At 51.6% G+C, this 22,738-nt stretch overlaps 1 protein-coding gene across 3 annotated transcripts in view; it reads left to right on the top strand.

Moving 5' to 3' along the window:
• Positions 1–22,738, top strand: part of PRKN (parkin RBR E3 ubiquitin protein ligase) — a 533,123-nt gene that overhangs the window by 301,448 nt on the left and 208,937 nt on the right. For all 3 annotated transcript variants that reach the window (XM_059699897.1, XM_059699895.1, XM_059699896.1), the window contains exon 6: positions 13,206–13,321. In XM_059699897.1, the coding sequence (XP_059555880.1) occupies positions 13,206–13,321 (116 nt within the window). The remainder of the gene's footprint in view (positions 1–13,205; positions 13,322–22,738) is intronic.

Raw genomic sequence — 22,738 nt, forward strand, 5'->3', positions numbered from 1 at the left:
CACCCCTGGGTTAGGGGGTGATCAGGCCAGCAGGGGAGCGGTTAGGGGGAGTTCAGGCCAGCAAGCAAAGACAGTTAGGGGCGATCAGGCTGGCAGGGGAGCAGTTAAGGACATCAGGCTGCCAGGCAGCATGGTTAGGGGCGATCAGGCAGGCAGGCAAACGGTTAGGAGCCAGTGGTCCCAGATTGCAAGAGGGATATCTGACTGGCAGTCGGACATCCCCCAAGGGGTCCCAGATTAGAGAGCGCGCAGGCCGGGCTGAGGGACTCCCTGCCCCTCCCCCCCACCCTGCCTCATGTACAAATTTTGTGCACTGGGCCTCTAGTAAATAACATAATTACTAAACTCAATACAATAAATGCAGAGCTCCCATCTCACTCCCCATGCGGCTTATCTCCCTCCTGGTCCGCAGTGGGCTGGGTCCTGCCCTGGGAACATCAGTCAAAGGGAGTTATACTCGGGTCTGTGTCTCAGATTCATCCTCTCGGGAGATGCTGACTAAAATGACATGCATAGCAAGTCAGAGGCACCCACGGGAAACCACTGTTACTTATAAGGACATCCATTTGCTTATTTTATGTCCAAAAGCTCCTTGTCAGTGTTTCCGTTTCACGGTGTTGCTTTCCCCCGGGGCCTGTGTTTCTCCTGGTGGTTTTTATTGTCCTTTTAGACTTTACGAGAATCTCACCCAGTGAGACTCGGGACCCTCAGGGTGGCTTCCTGGGTGCACGCCCCGTTCCTACTTGACCCCTCATCCAGCCACAGGCACAGGCTGCTGTGTCCTGCGTGGAAGAGACGACCTCAGGTGACCAGGCATCCGCGCGACAGCGCAAATGACAGCTTCACTGGCAGGACGGAGAGCAGCCGTGGGCTCTGTTCCATGCAGCCACGCCCACGTGTACCTCCCAGGAGCCAACCTGGGCACTGGCGCCTCCCGGTTCGCATGGAGCAGTCCCAGCTTCCTGGCTTCCGGGAGCCCGCGGGCAGCTGGCAGCTCAGGTGAAGGGTGGAAGCAGAAGTGAGAGAGGGGCGACACCTCTGCTCCCCCCCTGGTCTGCCCTGGGGTTCGGCCGAAGGGAACTGGCCCCCCGCCCGCCCTGGCCCCCCACAGCCCTTCTTTCTAACCACCAAGTAAAATCTCACGGTGCAGCTCTGAGGTCCTGCTCATATTATAATGGAACGGTGCCGACGCGAGACAAAATGCTCTGTTGTCTGACATGCAATTTTGGTGACAAACTAGAAACTTATGTCATTTTTCAAAAACCAATCAGCTATTCAGGCGCAAGGACAGTTCACTGCCAAACTAAGTTTTGAGCACTTGGTAACAAAAAGTGTCATTTTTTAAAAAAATTAAGTCACAAAAATATAAATAAATAAAATTAAGTCCCGAATTACAGAATCAGCTAAAATTTTGCATATTTAAGCAAAACATTTAAACATGCTTACATTTAAAAATAGATTATTCTATTAGGAAAAAGGTGTCAGTTGTTAAGAGCGCTGAAGAAATGGAGGCGGAGTTGGAGAACCGGGTATTTGTAAGGCTCTGAAGCCGAGACTCAGTGCCGATGAGACCTTTCTGTGACGTCACCCCTTTCACTAGGAGCCGGGCTCTTCCTCACCTCGGGGAAGGGAGCGCAGCCACCCTCCTCGGTGCTGCGAGCGGCTCCCACACTGTTGTCTGAAACGCCTCCCTCGGGAGGGGACCCGGTGCCAGAACTCAGTGCAGGTACAGTGAGCACCTGCATGGACCAGGGACAGCACACACTGAGCCCGCAAACAGAGCCTGGTTTTAGTGGGTGACGCCACTTTGCAAGCCAGTGTGCCGTTTCCATGGTATATTTTTAAATGTTAAAACTAATTTTTTCATCCGCCATCGCCAGAAACTCCTGCTCCGCATGCATTGTTCACTGCGACCTGTGACTCTGCGCTGTAATCGACCTGATTCTGTATCCGCCAGGAGAGAGTCCTGCAGGTGACCACACGCCACTTAGAAGCAGCAATTTAAACCTGTTTGTTACTCCCAGAGGCCGAGGAGTCACCTCTTAATTTTTTGTCTTCCCATCGACTGATCCCACTGCAGCTCTGTGCTGAGAGTCTGTGCCAGCTCCCCACCCCGTGGTGTGGGGGCAGCGTCAAGCGAACTGAGGGCCACTTCCACGCTGTGACCTGGTGGCCCAACCAGAGGGTGACGGGCGGGGAGCGCGTATAGTGTGGAGGCCGGGACAAAGGGGTGACTCACATCCCAGGGGGTCGGAGCAGAGATGCAGAGACTCCATGCTACACGGAAGGGCACGCGATGTAAACTGGAGAATTGCTTATTTGTGGGATTTTCCATTTACCATTTCCGGGCCATGGTTGACTGGGCCACTGAGAGCACAGATCAGGGACAATGTATTTTCCTTTTGCGTTGGAGTCCCCTCATGTCCTCGCGTCTCACCTGCCCCATACAATGGGCTGTTTCCATCAGGCAAAGACCCACTTCCCCGGGCGCTTCTACCGCCCCAGGAACGTCCCACCGTGCTCGCAGGAGCTGCCCGGTCAGTGAGCCCCTTCAGTGGAGCAGTAAACTATCCCTTAGCGCGAGGGCCACATGGGAAGACCCTCGGAGCACGGGTCCCCGTGACCCTCCATCGCGAGCACGCTCGATACTGCAGCGCACGCTTCCACCCGGCGCTGCCTTCCGTGAGCAGCGGGGTCTTTGCACCGCTCACGGCTGAGGTCCGCGTCAGCCTGCGCGTCAGCCATGCGATGGCTCCTCCTCTCCTGTGGTCACGCCAGGAAAAGGGCAGAGCGCTCGCGGGGTCCCTGCAGGTCAGAGGTTAGGGAGCAGGGCTCTGGCCAAGCCACCCAGTGGGAATGCGGGACACTTTCGAGGGGCTGTGGGGATGGCCCCGTCCACTCTGCGGAGTTAGCGGAGCCACTGACTGTGGCGGAGAAGGGGCCGCTGTGGCGGAGGCTCCGTGAGCAGTTAGGGGACTAGAGGACCTCTGACCGTCAGACCCTGAGGGGCAAGTGCTAGAACGATGGGCTGGACCCGGGGTCAGGGCTGAACTCTTAGTCATGATGACGCACGAGCGAGCGTTAGGCGCCTGGCTGTCGGGCCCTGTGCAGAGCATGTTCACTTGTTGTTGTTGTTGTTAAAGGAACCAGGGAACAACAGATACTGAGAACATGGATGCAGTCTGCATTTTCCACCTTTCCTTTACAGCCGCCCCACTGGGTGCCTCCTAAGGACTCAGATTTCACAGGTGGCCCTCAAAAACCACACAAAACCACACCAAACTACACCAAACTACATAAAAACAAACAACAGCAACGAATACACCAAACCCTTCATGATGGTGAAAGCCAACCTCTATCGAAAAGGAGAGGGAGAGAAGGGGGCAGAAGGGGGAGAGGAATTAATTAAGGTTTAGGAACTGAATCTTAGCAGCTCATGGGCTCCCCAACAACAAAATTAACATGATATTAGCTCATTATATCATGACCTGGGGCACCCCCAATTGCAGTATTCTTTTCTGCCTTGGATGTTCTATTCTTCCGTATGCTCCCTCCTCCCTCCCCCCCCCCTCTCTCTCTCTCTCTCTCTCTCTCCTTTGACAATCCCCTGTCTTGACTCCGACCATAACTAGCAAGCTGTGCATCCGTGTGTGGCTCTTTGAGGATGTGCCTGCACAGTCTCTGACCCTCCTCTCATCTGAGCTGAGCTCTAACCTTCCTCCCCTCGGGCCTTGGCTGGAGATCAGAAAACAGAAGAGGTGACGCTGTGTTACTCAGGAGGCCACAAAAGCCAAAGCAGTGTCTGTCTGACTTTCTCTTCTGGGACACACACATCAGAGGCCTCTGCCGACACGGAACGTGCCCGGCTTCCCTGAGGCCCCCGTGCCGAGGGCTGCATGGCAGGGCCACATGGACACAGAGGGAGGTGACCGGGGAGCCAGGTGATCCACCCCAGCAGGTCCGCCTTCCACCCTCAGCTGCCCGGATGTGACAGGGGGCCTCAGCTCTCCATGCTTTCGGCTCGGAGCCTCCCACGGTTGCCATGGGAGCAGAGATAAGCAGTCTGCACAGACCCGCCCACAATGCAGATACATGAGTAATATATAAATTAAAAAAAAGCAGTAAACACGCGGTGGCTGGCAGCCCGGATGGATCATGGGCACGCTCCCGACAGTGTTGTGCATGAGCCCGTGATGTCACAGACTGCGCACATCCTGGTCCATGGTGCGTGTGCGTCTCTGTGTCATCCTGTTATGAAGGGGGTTCGGATCGAAGGTCAGGCACTGATTTGTTGATGAGGCATCCAAGTAGAATTAGGCAGCCTTGAGAGTTCATGCTGGGCGGATTTGAAGCATCTGTAGCTGGGGCAGTGTTAGATAAACAGTAGCAAGTGCCTCCCGTCAATGCCCCATTGGATAGTGCCAAAGGCGCCGCGCCTGCCGGGAGTTAAATGCAGTCCTAAGTCTGGCCGGTTCCGTCCTGTCCTGTCCTGGGAGGCTACACCCGGGCTCTTAGATTCGTGGCCTATTTCCCAAGTCCCCATCCACAGTGTCTTTACCTGTGGTCTGATCTGACGGCTTATAACAGGGCCCCACCTTTACACGGGCTGACCTTGGTCTGGACTCAGGGACGCTCGGTCTGAATTCTGGTTCTGACCTGCAGGCCGTGGCTTTGGACCACACCTTGGCACCTGTCAGCTCCCTCATTGGTGAAACGGTCATTCTGCTGCCTTTTACCTGCAGAGGTTGGGGCGTTGCACCTGATGCAGGGAGTGAAGTCCCACCTCAGAGCCCCCCCTGTACGCAGTCATCAGCCGTGGTCGTGGCCACCAGAGTTAGCATTACACTGCCTTGGCTTTTGCTGATCTGATCTCGGCTCTGCACTGGCTCTTCTCTAACTCTTCCTGCCAGTTTAGCATCATGCCCACGCAGTTGATTGCGGTTTCTACAAACCACACGAAGCATTCAAACTGATCAGGTTTCTCTGACAATGACTCTGCAACGAGCTGTAACACCTGTGGTTCCTTAGATAAACGTGCCCTGATTTGCGCGTTACATAATACACAGCGTGGCAGCCATGAAATTCCCCGCCAGCTGCGCGGAAGGGGCAAGTAAGTTGCAATGACTTGGAAACGGTGTTAGTGGTGGTTCTTTTTCTGAGAACCACGTGCCGACATGCGCATTACCTGACAGCACACACTGCTGCCTGCCACACGAGAAGTCCGATCTACAGTCAGGACACCTCATGCCCACTGAGGTGTGTTTTAAATACATGTTGCCTTTCCTGATCATAAGAACACAGTGTTGGCTGTAGAAAATTAGCCAGCGTACGTTCACATAAGGCAAAGGGTAAGGCGCGTTTAATCAAAGCACCAGGGGGAAATCACTGTGAACATTATTAGTGGTTTTCTTTAGACTGTTTTCAAGGTGTAGGGGTGTATGCTCACATGGGTACACACGCACACATTTTAATGCGGTCATAGCTCACGTATTATTTGGCGACTGGTATCTTTAACGTCACGCATCGCACCCGTTTTCCGTATCGGTACGTGCAGGTCTAGGTGGTTCCCAGCGGTGGGCGCTGTTGGATCTGCTTCAGCTCTAAGGTGATGAGCGCTGACGCTCCTCCGCCACCTCGGCCCTGTGTTCTTCCTTACGCACGTTCTGTAGACGCGCCTGGCCAGCTTCACGTTCAGTTTTAGGAGGAGAGCTTCTGTGGCAATGTGTTTGTCACCCACCCTGCGTCCCGCAGCCCCCCGAATGCCCGCGCGATGGCCACTCTCCCCAAAGCTGGGTGGGGACACTGCTCCGTCCTGGAGATGCGCCGCCTTGCTGTCACTCTTTTTCACCTGTGCCAGTTGCTCAGGGGGAACATCGCAGCCCCACAGCTCGTGTGGAACTGCCCCTCCCATCCCAAGGGAGCAGGAGTATGTCTTTATTATTTATTGCTCATTATTACGGCCACTTGCTTACAATTACACTCACAAACATTTCTCAGAGTAACCCTTTGCGGGCCATAGAGGCTGCAGACGGTGTTACCAGCAGTTCAATTGGAAAGCCTTCTGTGGTGTTTCAGAGCTGTTTGCGCTGCACTTGCTGGTGTGAAGTGTGTGTTTTTACGGGACGACGCCTTTGCAGTCATTCTTATTAGCGGGTCTTCTTGACATTCAGGATCACTAGAGACGTGACTGCCGATCTTTCCTAGTACTTTTCGTGGTTTCACTTTTAAAACTATTTGATCCACACAGATTTTCCTATAGTGTGAAGGGTTTCATCCGAATCTAATTCTACTTATTCTACCCACAGAATCTATAGATTGCGTTTTCCGTATCATGTATGGAAAGAACCCGTTTCCCCACTTATTTGAAATAAATCCCTGCGTTACAGTGTATTGACTTCGGGACCTTAAGTCTGTCCTCCATTCACCTGCTCTTCCGCCTCCGATTCACGCCGTTTTGATTACTCTAAATGCCTACACCCATGGCAGCATGTGTAGGATCTGACACCGCGCGTTCTCCACATTGCTGCGTTTTTCTTGGATATTCACGATGGGGGATCAATCGGGCACTTGATGTACGCCGTCCTGACCGGAAACAAACAAGCAGAAGCTGGACAGGACGTACAAAACCGCGGATTCTAGAACCCCCGCGACAAAGGGCAGCGAGTCCAGAGAGAGAGAGAGAGAGATGAGCTGAGCCTCTGGTTGCCCGGATCACCGGGAGGGCTCGGGCTCGGCTGTCGCAGGGCGGGTTATGCCAGGCCGCGCCCAGCAGGTTCCCGCAGTGGCAAGGCCGATCGGAGAGCCTTGGGCCAGGACAAAGCCTGGAGAGAGAAAGCTGTGTGAGGCAGCCAGAGACGCGGGAAAACTGTGTGAGAGGCTTCGAGAAGCGGCGCCAGCTCCACGCGGGCTGGGTATACTGCTGCCCAGCCGCCAGGCTGGGCAACTTCCTGTCAACGGGCACCGGCTGCCGCCCCCGGAGAGCTTCCTCGGGAGAAAGAAATGATTTCCTCCAAACTAAATGCGTCCCTGGGTGCAGTGAACAAATCGAAAAGCAAGACCCGAATGGGTTCAACTATTACCCAGTAACTGTGCCAACAAGAAGCCCAAGGCTATTTCTTGGACTACAGAACTGTTCCGCACCCAACAAGACAAGGGCATGACGTCTAGCATTCAGTCAGAGACCGCAGGTCATGCAAAGAATACGTGACCAGCAGAGAGGAGAGACGTTATCAACCAAGATGGAACCAGAACTGACCCAGACGTAGATGCGGCACACAAAGATCTTGAAATGGGCGCCACACCTGTATTCCCTGGATTTCCATACCCAGCAGAAGCGACTTTCAGCAGTGAAGGGGAGACAGACTCAGACAAGCAAAGCCGGAAAGAATGGGTCACTGGCCGGACTACAGTGATGCCGGAAAGACGTCCTAGAGGTGGAAGGACAGTTGGGTCAGATGGAAATGCGGGCATGGAGTGCGCTGGGAACGGTAATACCCATGATTGAATGTTCGAGCATCCCCTGTGTTACTATTGATGTAAGCACCACATTGCTCTCCGTGTTTGTGTGACATGTAATTTTCAGTATTTGCAAACTTGTCAGTAACCTAGTTCTTTATTATTATTATTATTGTTATCATTATTATTTGCCCTGTGAAATGGAAGGGTCTGGGCTAGTGTCATGTCAGAGTCCCCTGAAGCCTACTGGAGGGAGGGGTTAGCAAAAACCTCTGTGCTGGGGGCCTGTGTGTCTGACTCTGTGTTGGGGGCCCTGTGTCTGACTCTGTGCTGGGGGCCCTGTGTCTGACTCTGTGTTAGGGGGCCCCTGTGTCTGACTCTGTGTGGGGGCCCCTGTGTCTGACTCTGTGTTGGGGGCCCCTGTGTCTGACTCTGTGTGGGGGCCCCTGTGTCTGACTCTGTGTTGGGGGCCCCTGTGTCTGACTCTGTGTGGGGGCCCCTGTGTCTGACTCTGTGTTAGGGGGCCCCTGTGTCTGACTCTGTGTGGGGGCCCCTGTGTCTGACTCTGTGTTAGGGCCCTGTGTCTGACTCTGTGTGGGGGCCCCTGTGTCTGACTCTGTGTTAGGGCCCTGTGTCTGACTCTGTGTTGGGGGCCCCTGTGTCTGACTCTGTGTGGGGGCCCCTGTGTCTGACTCTGTGCTGGGGGCCCCTGTGTCTGACTCTGTGTTAGGGGGCCCCTGTGTCTGACTCTGTGTGGGGGCCCCTGTGTCTGACTCTGTGTTAGGGGGCCCCTGTGTCTGACTCTGTGTTGGGGCCCCTGTGTCTGACTCTGTGCTGGGGGCCCCTGTGTCTGACTCTGTGCTGGGGGCCCCTGTGTCTGACTCTGTGTTGGGGGCCCTGTGTCTGACTCTGTGCTGGGGGCCCCTGTGTCTGACTCTGTGCTGGGGGCCCCTGTGTCTGACTCTGTGTTGGGGGCCCTGTGTCTGACTCTGTGCTGGGGGCCCCTGTGTCTGACTCTGTGTTAGGGGGCCCCTGTGTCTGACTCTATGCTGGGGGCCCCTGTGTCTGACTCTGTGTTGGGGGCCCTGTGTCTGACTCTGTGCTGGGGGCCCTGTGTCTGACTCTGTGTTGGGGGCCCTGTGTCTGACTCTGTGCTGGGGGCCCCGGTGTCTGACTCTGTGCTGGGGGCCCCGGTGTCTGACTCTGTGTTGGGGCCCCTGTGTCTGACTCTGTGTGGGGGCCCTGTGTCTGACTCTGTGTTGGGGGCCCTGTGTCTGACTGTGTGTGGGGGCCCCTGTGTCTGACTCTGTGCTGGGGGCCCTGTGTCTGACTCTGTGTTGGGGGCCCTGTGTCTGACTCTGTGTGGGGGGCCCTGTGTCTAACCCTGTGTTGGGGACCCTGTGTCTGACTCTGTGTTGAGGACCGGGACTCTCTCTTCCCCTCCCCACGTCTAGTGAGAATCTTCAAATCTTTCCATCAAACACTTTTGGTGTCAAGAGCACAAAATAAAATAGAATGTTTTTCCCTCTCCAAGGACCCAAGCATGATTATGGGATTGTGAGGAAAATTACCAAACTCACATACTCAATTCACATCCCTCTTCTGTGGAAACATGAACTGACACCATAAATCACTTACATCCACAGGGTGATTTCCCTGAAGAGCCCGCTTATAGGGAGGCATTTTGCGGGGAGGGGGTGGGAGAGGAGGGAGGGAAGGGGCGGGGAGAGGACAGGGGCGGGGCGGGGAGGAGACCTTCTGGAAATGGACCCTGAACACATTCACGCCGCCCAGGCCCTCTCGGGGACGTCCCATGTACCGCCTCATTCTCTGGAGACTTCGGTGGAGAACAGGAAACTCATTTAAATGTTCTCTCACTCAATGTGCCAACAATGTTTGCTCAGCGCTGCGGTCTCAGCACGACGGGCAGACTGTGGCTGAGGAACCCGGTACCGGGCCAGGACGGGGCTTCCGCTAAGGGTAGAAATACACTTCTGCAGAATTCACTATAATGAATGACACGGACATAACAAGAACAACTTCATCTAACCCAGGCGCCACGGCGAGGACGGCCGTGCCTGCGAGGTGGGACTTCATGCTGGTCCCCGGGGCTCAGTTCTTCGGGCACCTCATTGCACGCCTTTGCCGCGTTCATGGACTTACACGGAAGCCGCCTGTGTCACATGAGCAGACGTGAACCCGGCTTCCACGGTTTCTGGGTCCGTGTAGCCGGGAGCTGCCTGCGGATACGCGTCCAGTGTTGAGGGCACACTCTGTGTCCGGATGGTTCTCAGCGTGACTTTCTGTTAAAGCAAGAGGACTTAGGTGCCTACTCCATGCTCATCACAAACAGCGTCCTGCGTTCCTCAGCCTCTGGCTGTGGGAGCAGGGACTGTAGGGACAGTGTCACTCCGGGTGGGGCACTCCGCCCTGGTGATTCAGCACCAGGAACAGCGGCAGCAGTGACATGGAGGAAGTTGCAGAGCCAAAGCAGGAGAGAAGCCCAGCCGGGGATGCAGGCTGCCGGGCCCAGAGAGTCCGTCCATCTGTCCATCTGTCCATCTGTCCCTCTGTCCCCGAGCAAGGCCCGCGCCCAGAGAGCCCAGCCATTTCTTGCAGGTTATCACCAGCGGACAGACGACTATCTGTGTGCTGTCCCAGAGGTCAACTCTGGTCCTTGGTGGGAGGGCACAACGTGAACGCTTTAACCTCCTATTTCCTTCGTGTGAGAATGGACACTGGAGAGCTCTGCCCACGGGTGCAACCGGCACACGCAGCGGACGCCCGCGTGTCCTCTCGGGCCCACGCATCCTGAGGCAGGCAGCCTCTACTCTGAAGGAGTGACGAGCAGTGTGGACCCCGGCTGCTGTCTGCCACAGTCTGGCTGGGCTACAGACCCAGAGCCAGGACACGCATGCCACGGCCTCAGCCAGTGACGTCACACACGCAGCTGCTGCCATAGAGCCAGGACACGCCCGCCACAGCCTCGGCCAGTGACGTCACACACGCAGCTGCTGCCATAGAGCCAGGACACGCCCGCCACAGCCTCGGCCAGTGACGTCACACACGCAGCTGCTGCCATAGAGCCAGGATACGCCCACCACGGTCACACACGCCGCTGCTGCCACGTTGTGGTTGGGGGAAGTTACAGCCCCAAACAGCATTGGCGTGTACTTCCCTGAGGCCGAAAGGTTTTTAGACTTAGATATTTTTAGATCTTAAAACGGTTATGCAATTTTTATATGTGAGCTCTGAAATATCTCCAGGAGTGTCCATGCCCTGCCATTTTAAAATATGTATATAGTAACTGCAAGGAGAAGCCTGACTAGTCACACCAAGTTGGATAAATATAGACTAGGAACAGTGTCATAAGTCGCTGGCAGTTTCTGCCATAAATGAAATGTTACACCACATTTAGAGAAAAGAATTAAAACTGTGTTTTCAGCATCTTTTGGATTTGAGAATTTCATTTTAATTTTTATTGCCTATTACATTGGCCTAGGGATCAGAAAAGGTTTATGCTTTTAAACTGGGTGATAAAGTAAGATTTTAAAAAGTGCTTTTGCAGTGTAGCAGTAGCTGAATTGATGTGAACGGCGATGCTGTTAGACCTGACCCTGTGGTGCACTTGAAGGCCGTGTGCTCGCTGCAGTAACGTCCAAGACTCACTCTCTCCCGCTGAGAATGGCTTCAGGCTGGTGCATGCGTGCACGCCTGTGTGTGTGTGTGTGTTTACATGTACGCAATGCATTTATTTGTTGTGAACCAACAGAGGGCCTAGCAGAAGGCGGCGGTCCTCCTGGTGACCTTGGCGGTGGCCGTGGTGGATGGGCAGCAAGTGACTGCCTGCAAACCACGGCTCTGCATCTTGGGAGCAACACCGCTGGGCTCAGCCCGCCGCCGCGAGGCTGTATTAACGCCTTATTAAGAGAAAACAAACTTACCATTGAGCATCACAGACTCATTTACTGCTGAGGTTCAATCTGTTTAAGGTCTACTCTAACCCAGTTTTCCCACTGGCGTTCAGTTAGCAAGGTCTGCAAGTATTGTGCGATCCAACGAGTTCGGAGTCGTTTTGTATCCAAACCTGTATCATTATTCCTGGATTTTTGTTTTGCTGTTGTTGTTATTCATCTTCCCTGGGGGATATCGTTCCATTGATTTTTTTTTTTTCTTTTAGAGAGAGTGGGAGAAAAGGGGAGGGAGGGAGAGAGAGAGAGGGAGAGAGAGGGAGAGAGAGGGAGACATATTTCATAGACAGGGCTAGTAATTTCCAGTTTGGTTTTATTGCATCATGTGAATGGAAGATCCCGCAGACCTGTACCTCTCCCACCATGATCGGTGAGCACTCCCACGCCCCCAGAAAGGACGCGGGCAATTGTCTGCGGGGTTTTATCTGCTGGCCGAGCACTTGGTGATTTGCTGGCAGGGTGTCTACCATGGGTTCTGCAAGCTCAGAGAAAACATAAGTGCACCTGTCTGTCATCTGTGTGCAAAGGACCCTACTCTCAGGAGGCAGGCACGCCAACGCCCGCAGCTCGGCTGTTCTGCAGGAATTACTCTGTGCTGTGAGGGAGGATCTTCTTCATGTTGACAAAATGCAGTGGCCGCCAGCCCCGTTCACAGGGTCGATTGCGTCCTCCATGCTGAGCCTTTTGGGGGTCAGGAGTTGCTCTAACTCTCTCTCTCAATGCCCTTGAAGGATCTGCCGCATTTAAAGGATGAGTAGAAAGGGTAGCATTTGCCTAGCTGGTGCTGCTCAATCGGTTGAGCATTGACTCCTGAACATAGAGGTCACCGGTTCAATTCCTGGTCAGGGCACATGCCTGGGTTTTGGGCTTTATCCCCAGGAGGGGGCATGCTGGAGGCAGCCCATCAATGTTTCTCTCTCATCATTGATATTTCTATCTCTCCCTCTCCCTTCTTCTCTCTAAAATCAGTAACATATTTTTAAGAAAGGGTAGCATTCCATGTTACAGAAGAAACGCCCCCAACCAGTGTGGCTTGCCTGCTGCCCCAGGAGAGCACCTGGACTCAGGGGCAGAACAAGAGTAGGCAAATGAATGAACAAGGCGAGAGGTGCAGGTTCCAACATCCCAGCTGCCGCGTGGAGGTGGAGCCGGTCCCCCCGGGATTCTGGGGTGCTGGAGACCAGGAAAGGTGTGGGGCTCCGCATGAGCTGGGAGAGTCACGCTCTGCTCCCCTGTGAGTCGCCGTAGGACCCTGCCTCCTGAGAGTAGGGTCCTTCCGCTGGCCTTCACTCTTGCTGCTCACCGACCAATAGTGTAGGAAGCCTGGGTCGCGCCCTGGCTTCCCCTGTGATTGTGTGGCTTTGGGCCAGTCAATTCACTGCTCTGGGTATCCCTTCCCTCATCACGAGACGCTATTTCAGGCTTCCTCCTGCGTCCACGTGGAGTTGTCTCTGAAACTCACTTGTCAGTGAGGGGCGTTGCTCCACGGGGCACAGAGTCCCCAGCTCCGTGGCACAAAGAGCAAAAGAAGGAAAAGCTAGCAGATTCCTGGACCCTCTTCAAAGGGCGTCCCTACTGCTGCCCAAGGTCACTCATCCCCTCGAGAGATCTGATGCTGATTTATTTCTAACTCAGACCTAATGAGAGCCCTTCGCCTGCCCCGATTTTTTAACATTTAAGAAATTGTACTTTGTTTATTGAGGTCGTATCCTTGGAAATGTTTAACGGGGAAGCGCCGGCTGACTGCCATGTCTTTGATCGTATTTCTCTTTCTTGCAGGAATTTTTCTTTAAATGTTCAGCGCACCCGACCTCTGACAAAGAAACATCAGTAGCTTTGAACCTGATCACAACCAACAGCCGGGGCATCACCTGCATCACGTGCACCGACATCAGGTGAGGACTGGAAACACTGTCACACGCACCTCGCTATCCCAACAGCCCGGCCTTCCCAGGGATTCTCTCTCCTGGGGAGAGCCTGCTTGACTTTGACAGTGTCCGCCTCGCTTGGGTATATTTTAATGGAAAAGACTTCAAAATGCCAAATCCTTGCATTTGCAGCTTGCTCAATAGTCAAGTAGGATACTAGGATATAAATGAGGTGACTGCTATCTCAACACGGACTCAGGCATAGAGATGTTGTCATGGACTCATGCATAGAATGTTGTCATGGACTCATGCATAGGATGTGGTCATGAATTCATGTGTAGGGATGTTGTCATGGACTCATGATAGGGATGTTGTCATGGACTCATGCATAGGATGTTGTCATGGACTCATGATAGTGATGTTGTTATGGACACATGTATAGGATGTTGTCATGGACTCATACATAGGATGTTGTCATGGACTCATGCATAGAATGTTTTCATGGACTCATGCATAGGATGTTGGCATGGATTCATGTGTAGAGATGTTGTCATGGACTCATGCATAGGATGTTGTCATGGACCCATGTGCGGGGATGTCATAAATCCCTGCATGAGCACACCCCAATACTCTACATCAGTCGTTCTCAACCTTGGCTGCACATTAGAATCACCTGGGAATCTTTTTAAAATCCTGATTTCTGGGCCTCATCCTCCAGAAATTCTGTTTCTTTGTTATGGGGTGGGGCCACAACATTAGTAACAAAGAAGCAGAATTTCTGGAGGATGAGGCCCAGAAATCAGGATTTTAAAAAGATTCCCAGGTGATTCTAATGTGCAGCCGAGGTTGAGAACCACTGCTCTACATTGTGCTTTGCTAATTGTGGGGTTTTTTTTTTCCTGCTAGTGCTTTATATTTTAATTTAGAAATAATTCACTCACAATAAAATTTCTTAAATGTTAGAAAAATTTACCCTTATGGTTAGTAAGATTTTAGTTTAATTCTTTCCAGTATCTTGAGAAGCCTAGATATTTGCATGTACATATGGGGTGTGTGTGTGTGTGAATGTGTACATGCCTGCTGTATGCAATCATGTTATATGTAGTTTTGTATCTGCCTTTTCCATTTAACATGGTATCGTGATAAATTTTCCCTGCCATGAAATATTTTATGAAAACAAGGCATGTGATTTTAATAAGCATCTAAGATTCCATCACATGGGAATACTCTATTTACTCCTTTCCCCATTGCTAGTAATTTAGACTATTTCCAGTGCTTTTTAAAAAATGTACATATTAAATGAAGTAAGGCTGAAGTCTAAATCCTTTCATGTGCTTCGAATGTAAAGGCACAGTCATAGAAATTGGCCTCCGGGTTCCTCATAAAATCCAGGAAACTGAAGTAGGAAATCAGCAAGGCCCTGACCGGCTCTAAAGGTGGGAGCCGCGCTCGGTCACAGCTTTAAAGCTATCCTGTCATTTGAGAAAACACTTGGTTGTGGGTCCCATCTGCTTGCAGGTACAGGAGTAACAGAGGAGGTTTTCGGGGCTCCTGCTGTCCAGACCACTCCCCGTGCTGGTTAACATGCGAAAACATGTAGAAGATAGATGTGCCATGCATTTCCAGATGTTGGCAAAAATTCCCTTCAGTGTGTGAAAGGAAAATACTATCAGGAAGTGAGATACAAAAACAGTTCACAGCAGAGAGAGCTGAGAATCACAGGATCCGGCCTGTCCATGTGCTCTGCCAGCTACGGGCTGCCTGTAGGCAAGGCCAGGCTGACGGGGTACAGACATGACCAAGGCTGCAGTCCCACTCGTGTCTCTGCAGCAGAGGATTAAATTAGTGTTTCTGACCTGAATTAAAGCAATTCTGCTTTATGCAATGCAACAAGCAGAAAACAGATTCTTTTTACACTAGAGGCCTGGTGCACAAAATTCGTGCCCTGGCCGGGGGGGGGGCATGTCCCTCAGCTCAGCCTGCACCCTCTCCAATCTGGGACCCCTTGGGGGATGTCCGACTGCAACCAGCAGTCCGACATCCCTCTCACAATCTGGGACTGCTGGCTCCCAACCACTCGCCTGCCTGCCTGCCTGATTGCCCCTAACCACTACTGCCTGCCAGCCTGATCACCCCCTAACCACTCTCCTGCCAGCCTGATCAATGCCTAACTGCTTCCCTGCCAGCCCAGTTGCCCCCAACTGCCCTCCCCTGCAGGCCATCTTGTGGCTGTGGGCGCCGCCATCTTTGAGGGCATGGCAGTCAATTAGCATAGTCCCTCCTTAGTGGCCGTGGGCACTGCCATCTTTGCAATGGTGTGGGGGTCAATTAGCATATTCCCTCTTTATTAGATAGGATGAAACACTCTCTTCTTAAAAAACCCTCCTGAATTTAATGGAATTTTCCAAAACTGGATAAGATAAAGTAAATTTATCAGCAATCAACAAGCCTTAAAGCAATATTACCAATAAGGAGGAGGTTAAGGCGATATTAGGAATAAGGAGGTTAGGGGATATTGGGAATAGGGAGGAGAGTTAAATTTCTGCGGCCAGCTTGTAGGGTCCAGGTCCTTCAGCTGTATTGCTGAGGGTCAGTAACTTACGCAAAGGGAAGGACTGTTTTATCAGCACTGATGCTCTGAAATGTGAGCCCATGCCAGTGGGAGACCTTCATTTCCCCGGAGTCCACCCCGAGATTTCAGGTGTGAGCAGCTGCTCCCCCAGGCTTCCTGGAGACATTGCAGGGGCCTCAGCATGAAGGTCACACGCTCACCTCTTCCTTCAGCGGTGGCTGCAGGTGCCCAGCAATCCACCCCGACCAGTTCTGCGGCCGTGAGGTCCGCCTGGCACGTGTCCCCGCCTGGGTCTCAGCGGTTCATTTCCTGAAGGCGGATGCTCAGAAGCAGCTGTATTTTTAAAGCCTCTACGTGGCCCTCGCCAGGGCTGGTGACAGGGAAGCCTTATTTTTATGGCCTATTTTCAATGGACGTGAATGCCCACAAGTCTTGGTTATTTCCTTTATTTTATTGAAAAGCCTTTAAATAGCTCATTTTACTTTAAATAATATTGTAAGTGACATGTGCATTTGTTTCTAATTGCAACTTAATCCTTGTAATTAGCAATTGATGATCAACTTGGTGAGGAGAGGACGTTATTTTCATTGCAAATTGTGTTTGCACTGGTTCATGTCCTCAGATTGCAAAGTGCCGGGACATTTGGTAGCGGTGGGCAATGGTGTGATCTACGTGGCGCTCTGAAGACATCGCATGTATAGCAATTATTTCCCGTGACATTCAGAATCAAGTATTTACAGATTTGTTCTTCGTGGCTTCCAAAACTCATAGAGCTGTTTGCAGCCAAATCAGCAATAGTCTCAGGAACCCAAATGCAAGTAAATTATTCACTGAAGCAAGGCTCATGGTGTGTGCATCCTGTTTCTTATTAATTTGGCAAATTCTGCGTCAGAAGAACAGAGCCTCGAGCCGTTTCTGACGTGCAGCGGGAATGACATTTGAGCGTTTCCGGGTCCAGGCCCAGATCATCCCGCACTAGGAGCTACTTACTGTGGGGCCGTGGTAGTGCTCACGCCTTAACATCCAAACGTTCATGTGCAGAAGTACCTGCAGGGGCACCAGCCTCCGCCAGCAGTACCACGGCGTGGCCGTTTTACGCAGCACCTGTGACCTTTAGCACCTCTGTCAACCAATCTGCCCTGGCCAGTGTAGATCAGTGGTTAGAGCATCAGCCCATGCACAGCAGGGCCTGGAGTTGATTCCCTGTCAAGGGCACATACTTGGGTTGCAGGCTCGATCCCCTGCCCCAGGGTGCATGCAGGAGGCAACCAATCGCTGTGTCCCTCTCCCATTGATCTCTCTCTCTCTCTCTCTCTCTCTCTCTCTCTCTCTCTCTCTCTCTCTCTCTCTGTCTCTGTCTCTCCCTCCCTCCCTCCCCTCTTCTACTTTCTATAAAAATCAATGGGGAAATATCCTCAGGTGAGGATTGCAACGACAAAAAAGCCAACCACTGGTTCACTCAGCAGATGTATGTTGAGCTGATGTGACACAGGAGGTGTTGCAGGTGCCCCGGGTTGTAAAGAGCGCTGTTCATGGGATGCAGGGAGGGCAGATGCCAGCTGTGCCCCCCAGCAGTCGAGGGTGTGGTGGGAAAGGGCTGGGTAGGGCCAGGGGACCTGGCAGCCCTCCCGGTGCCTCGCAGTGTGTCGTTGCTCTGCAGCAGGAGCCCAACCTCACTTCCAGTGACCCTGTTGCTTGGCCAAGACAGTGTGAAAAGTAATAACTCCCGTGTAGGTAATGGGGCAGGGCATGCGCCAGGTGGCCCACCCGCTGTTCTGTACGTCCAGCCAGCAGTGCTGACATCACCTCTTCTGTGGGCATGCCTCCTCCTTGCACGTTACTCAGCAGAGGGCCGGACCGTGACCCTAGACCCCAAAGCCAAACTCCGGCACATGGTGCTGTCATTGCTAGCGTTCACATCTGGTTTCTTCCCTCAGCCATTTTGTTCAAAATGTATTTTCCTTTCTTTCTTTCTTTATATTAAAAAAATGCAGTTGCCTGTGAGCTTCTTTAAAGTCGCCATATAACTAAAGCATTCGCTGTTTCTCTGTAGATCATGATACTTGTAACTGCGGAGCCTCCCTCTGCAGGTAGAAGCCAGCGGTTTGAGAGAGTGTTCTCGCCGCTAACTGCTTTGTAAGTTAAACCAATGACTATTTCTGACAGAACATCGTCCCAAGCGCTGTTTTTTGCTTCACTCAGAGAAACTTCCTTTGATAAACATTTTCCAACAGGGAAAGTCCTCGTCAAAGAAGTTATTTTTACGTATACACATTTTGGAACTTCCACCATTTCGAGGCAACAAGATCAGAAGTTTGCTCCATCTTGTGATATGAATATAAATTTATCAAGCTAAAAATGGAACTTGCATTGGAAGATTCTTGCTATGAATTGAAAGATTCCAAAAGCTAAATTATAGATTTCAGAATGAAACTCTTGTGTGTCATTTGATTCCTCATCACTGAATGGAGTCAGATCCACATTCACTTTTTAGGATCAATCAGTTTCTTGGTGACCTTTTCTGGTGACTTATACTTACTTAGAGCTTCAGAAGCTGGGGGATTCCATTAATTGAAGATTTTGCTAAAGCATTGCTAACTGATTTTGAACAATTTAGAAGATTCTCATAAAATAATTAATACAATTGCAGTGTAGGGGAGAAAAAAAATTGTTTCCTATACTCTCCTCCGTTCTCCAGCTGAAGTCCCGACAAAAGACAGATTAACAAAAACAAAACAAGCAGAAATTTACTAACCAGAGCAGCCCACATTACACGTGGGAGAACCCAGAGATGGGTAACTCCAAGAGCTGGTTAGAACTCGGGCTTATCCAGGGGTAGGCAAAAGTAGGTTTACAGTTGTAAGTGCACAAAACACAGTTTATTCTTACATTATTATTTATCAGTTATTGTGTGATTTTTCCATAAAAGCAACTGTAAACCTACTTTATACCCATCCTGTATACCTTCTTAATCAAAGAACAATCCCTTTGTGGAGGAGTGACAAAACAAAGAAAGAACTTTGAACTTCTAGGGCAGCGAACTGTGGGAAGTAAACATATGGGGAGTCTAACGGAAGATGAGGGCCAGTTAGGAATGTTTGTAATGTAGGCACCTGCCTCTGGTGCCCCGTGGCTGAGAGGGGTCTAGAGGTGTCTCCGGGGATTCACGTCTGTCCTTCCTGGCAGAGAGGGGGAGGGACACCGTACACGGGTATGCCCTGCCTTTAGGCAATTCAGGAGAGAGAGCTTTTCCTGTGCCTGCCTCCTCCCAGTGGGCTGCAGCTCAAAATAGTCCCGATGCCAAAATGGCAGGCCTGGGTGTGGCGCCTGCTGTCACCCTCCTGCAGGCCTTCCTCTCCAGCATCACGTTCGCCACAACAACTTTGCAGGCATATTTATCCATGGTGACGATGACGTCTTCTTTGCTTGGTAGAACAGTCCAGCCTTCTCGGGGGCGGGGGCGGGCTGGTTTACAAAGCAGTGTTTTTAGGGCTGGGCGTTCTCTGATGTGCGATTGACAAGGGCAGCGAGGGAGGCAGTGCACGCTGGCACCCACAGAGGCTTTCTTACCCGACCTCAGATCTGTCACCGCAGCTTTGCAGAAATATTTGTAAATTGTGACAACTGCGGCTTCCGCTTTGGTTGGTAGACTCTCACAGCTTGTTGATCGCAGTCACAAGTTGCCTGCACACCACCATTGCTTCCAAGCAGGTTCCACAAATCCCTGACTTTAGTGAGGATGTTGTTTTTAACCCTGATGCTCTTTTCCACCCACATGTATATTCATGTTGTCACTTTAAAAACAATACATGCAGCGTGGAGCTTTAAACCAAATTGTCAATAGAACCCACAATGTCAGGTAATTCACGATCAAGAAAATACACTTCCGAAAGTTTTGCTTTGAGTCAATGAATTACATGGAAAGAAAAACTGAACAGTTATTGGAATGAACAGACTTTCTATTTTTAGTCTCGAGTGACGCTGACAGACTAAGATTCAGTTTGACTTCTCATGCAGTTCTGCTAAGCAGGCCAATGCCAGCAGCTATCTCCTAACTTGTACATGCACAGAAAACTTGGAATCCAAGCCGAGTAAATTAATTTAGAACAGTCACTTGATCTAAATGGAAAACCACACTTCACTGAGTAATATGCAAATGTGCCTTCTGAGCTGCGGCTGAAGTCGGTTTCGGAGCCCAGAGCTCAGCGTTCTCGAAATAGCTCAGGCTTGGTGCCTGCCGGCGCTTCTCCAGCAGGCGGGCGAGTCTGGTCAGTGATATTTGAAAGCCCCTCCTGCGGATGGAAGAGTCGAATAGCACCCATGCCACGTCTGTATGAAATCCTGAGGTCTCCCGAGAGGTAGACATAGTGTCCAGCAGCACTGTGATTTATAGCAAAGCCTATCTGACTTTTGCCACTGCCAGAGCTCCTAAGACCCTTAGAACTCCCTGAGGTAAGAGCAGCAGAGGTGCCTTTTGTTGTTAGGACGGGGGCTGGTTGCCAGGGAGCCAACCCTGTGATGAAAGGCGTGGAGCTTCCAGTCCAGCCGTCTGGGGGGATGTTGGTATGTGAGACTGTTGTACTTATTTATTAGTGACCGAGGCCTGTGAAGGGCAAGGGGAAGAGGCGAGATTGGCAGGGAAAGATGAAGGAGACGCAGGCCTAGCTAGGCCCTGGCCCACCGCGTGTGGCCTCGGCAGTGAGCATGCCCTGTGTCCCGGGAGACCAAACCTAGACGATCCATGGCACCTGGCCGAGTCTCCGGCAACACTGCCCAGGGACAGGGGCTGGTTCAGGTCCGAGGAGCTGACAGCTGGAGGCGCCTGCTGACCACATGCCCGGCAGCTGGGGGGGCAGCGCGTTGAGAGGGGACCCAGGGGGTACCTCCCCATCTCTCCTGGAGGCTGTAGGAGTCTGAGGAAAGTGATGTAGGACAATGTTAGGGAATAGAGGGAACACTAAGTATTTCTGGGTGAGAATCAGCAAAGAGAATCTCTTTAACTTACTCTGGAAATGGTTATAATTACCAGGGAATCTCATTCAGAGGAATAACACACGTTTTTAAAAGCAAAATTAGCCCTAACTGGCTTGGCTCAGTGGATAGAGCGTCGGCCTGCAGACTGAAAGGTCACAGGTTCGATTCCGGTCAAGGGCATGTACCTTGGTTGCGGGCACATCCCCAGTAGGGGGTATGCAGGAGGCAGCTGATCGATGCTTCTCTCTTATTGATGTTTCTAACTCTCTATCCCTCTCCCCTCTTCTCTGTAAAAAATCAATAAAATATCTTTTAAAAAAAGCAAAATTAGTCCAATTCAAGGATCATGTCATAATGTGAATAGCTGTAAAAGAAAAAAAAAAGTTTTATTCCTTCATATTTTTATAAATACCATAATATTGATTTGGTGTAGAAACTATTGTAAATTTTTATTGTTAAATTTGACATAAACGATCACTTAAAATAGAAAAACAACATAAAACATACTTAAGTCACCAAAACATATCTTTTAAAACATTTAGGAAACAAACTTCACAATTTAGTTTTATGTTCAGAATTCCATATGATTAAAGGGCATTGGGAAGAGATGAATGATTATCATGTCTTTTCCGAAAACCATTGTTTTCTCTAAAAATTTACCCACAGCACAAATAATCAACATTGTCCCTGATAAATTAGCTTTGTAAGTTAATATCAGTTCTTAAAATAAATGACAACATTCTATATCTGTCTAGCTGCGCCCTTTACCTGTTCAAGGACTTGGCACCAGTATTAACATCCTAAGCTTTATGGGTTCCCATGAGCTTCTGGCACATACGAGGGTGTTACGTTGCCAACTAGACTTGCTTAACCTGGATTCCGTTTCTGTGACCACTTTTAGAGGCTACTGTCCTTGCTCAGGGACATTTCAGAGGTTAACCTCAAATGAGGCCCCTGGTAAACCTGCCCTGACGAACTGGAAGTTAACCCTCAGGAGAGGGGCCGGAGGATAATGGGCCCACGGGGTTTAATTCAAACCTGGACTCGAACAGGAGAGGGGAGAAGGCCTTCCCGGGGCGACTCCTCCGTGTGCCTCGCTCGTGGTCAGCGGGGGGGAGGTACCCTCAGAAGGCAGCAGGTGGAGGGGAAAGCCAGGAGTCAGGTCGGCCCAGTGTGCATCTGGAGTTAACGACAAGCCGTGTGCAGTCAGGCTGGCCGTCTACCTGCAGCTGTGCTTTCACCCAGGGAGTCTGATGAAGGTCATTTGAACTAACGGATCCTCAAGGCCATGGCGCGGGTCCAACAACAAAATCCACTTGGACGTGCTCCACGGGCAGGAACCTGGCTTTCAAACATTACACACATGGCACTTCCCCCGACTGTGTGATGGATACCCCCCCGCCCCCGCATGGGCCTACGGACTCAGCTGCCCCCCGGTCACAGGGCCCGGTGCAGGCACACGGTGAGCCCTCACAGAGAGCTGGCCGAGGCCCTCCTGCGCCAAATGCCATCATCGCTTTTAGGTGAAAGTGTCCATGTGGCTGATCCTAAGCGTCCTTCCAAACCACTGACGTAACGGCTCCCGGGGTCTCTCCCAGCGACTCTTCCTGCAGCGTTTACTAGTTTCAGCGCCGTGTCCTGGGAAGATGGCAAAGCGCGTGGACCGCGCTGCTGCATGGCACACATCAGAGCCCGGGGCTGCCGTGCCCGCGCCCATCTGTTTCCTGGGATGGGAGTTTGGCTCGTGCAACTCCAAGTCCATATGAAGAGGGGTTTCGATCCAGGAAATTAAAAAGTGGATTTCGGTCTTTGAACCTGTGGGGTTCTTTTGCTGTCCCTTCCTGCTATACAGAGGTGGGGTAAGTCTTATTTAGCCTGAACCTTGTCTTGGTTAAGTT

The sequence above is a fragment of the Myotis daubentonii genome, chromosome 6 (assembly GCF_963259705.1).
Source record: "Myotis daubentonii chromosome 6, mMyoDau2.1, whole genome shotgun sequence".
Classification (NCBI taxonomy): domain Eukaryota; kingdom Metazoa; phylum Chordata; class Mammalia; order Chiroptera; family Vespertilionidae; genus Myotis; species Myotis daubentonii.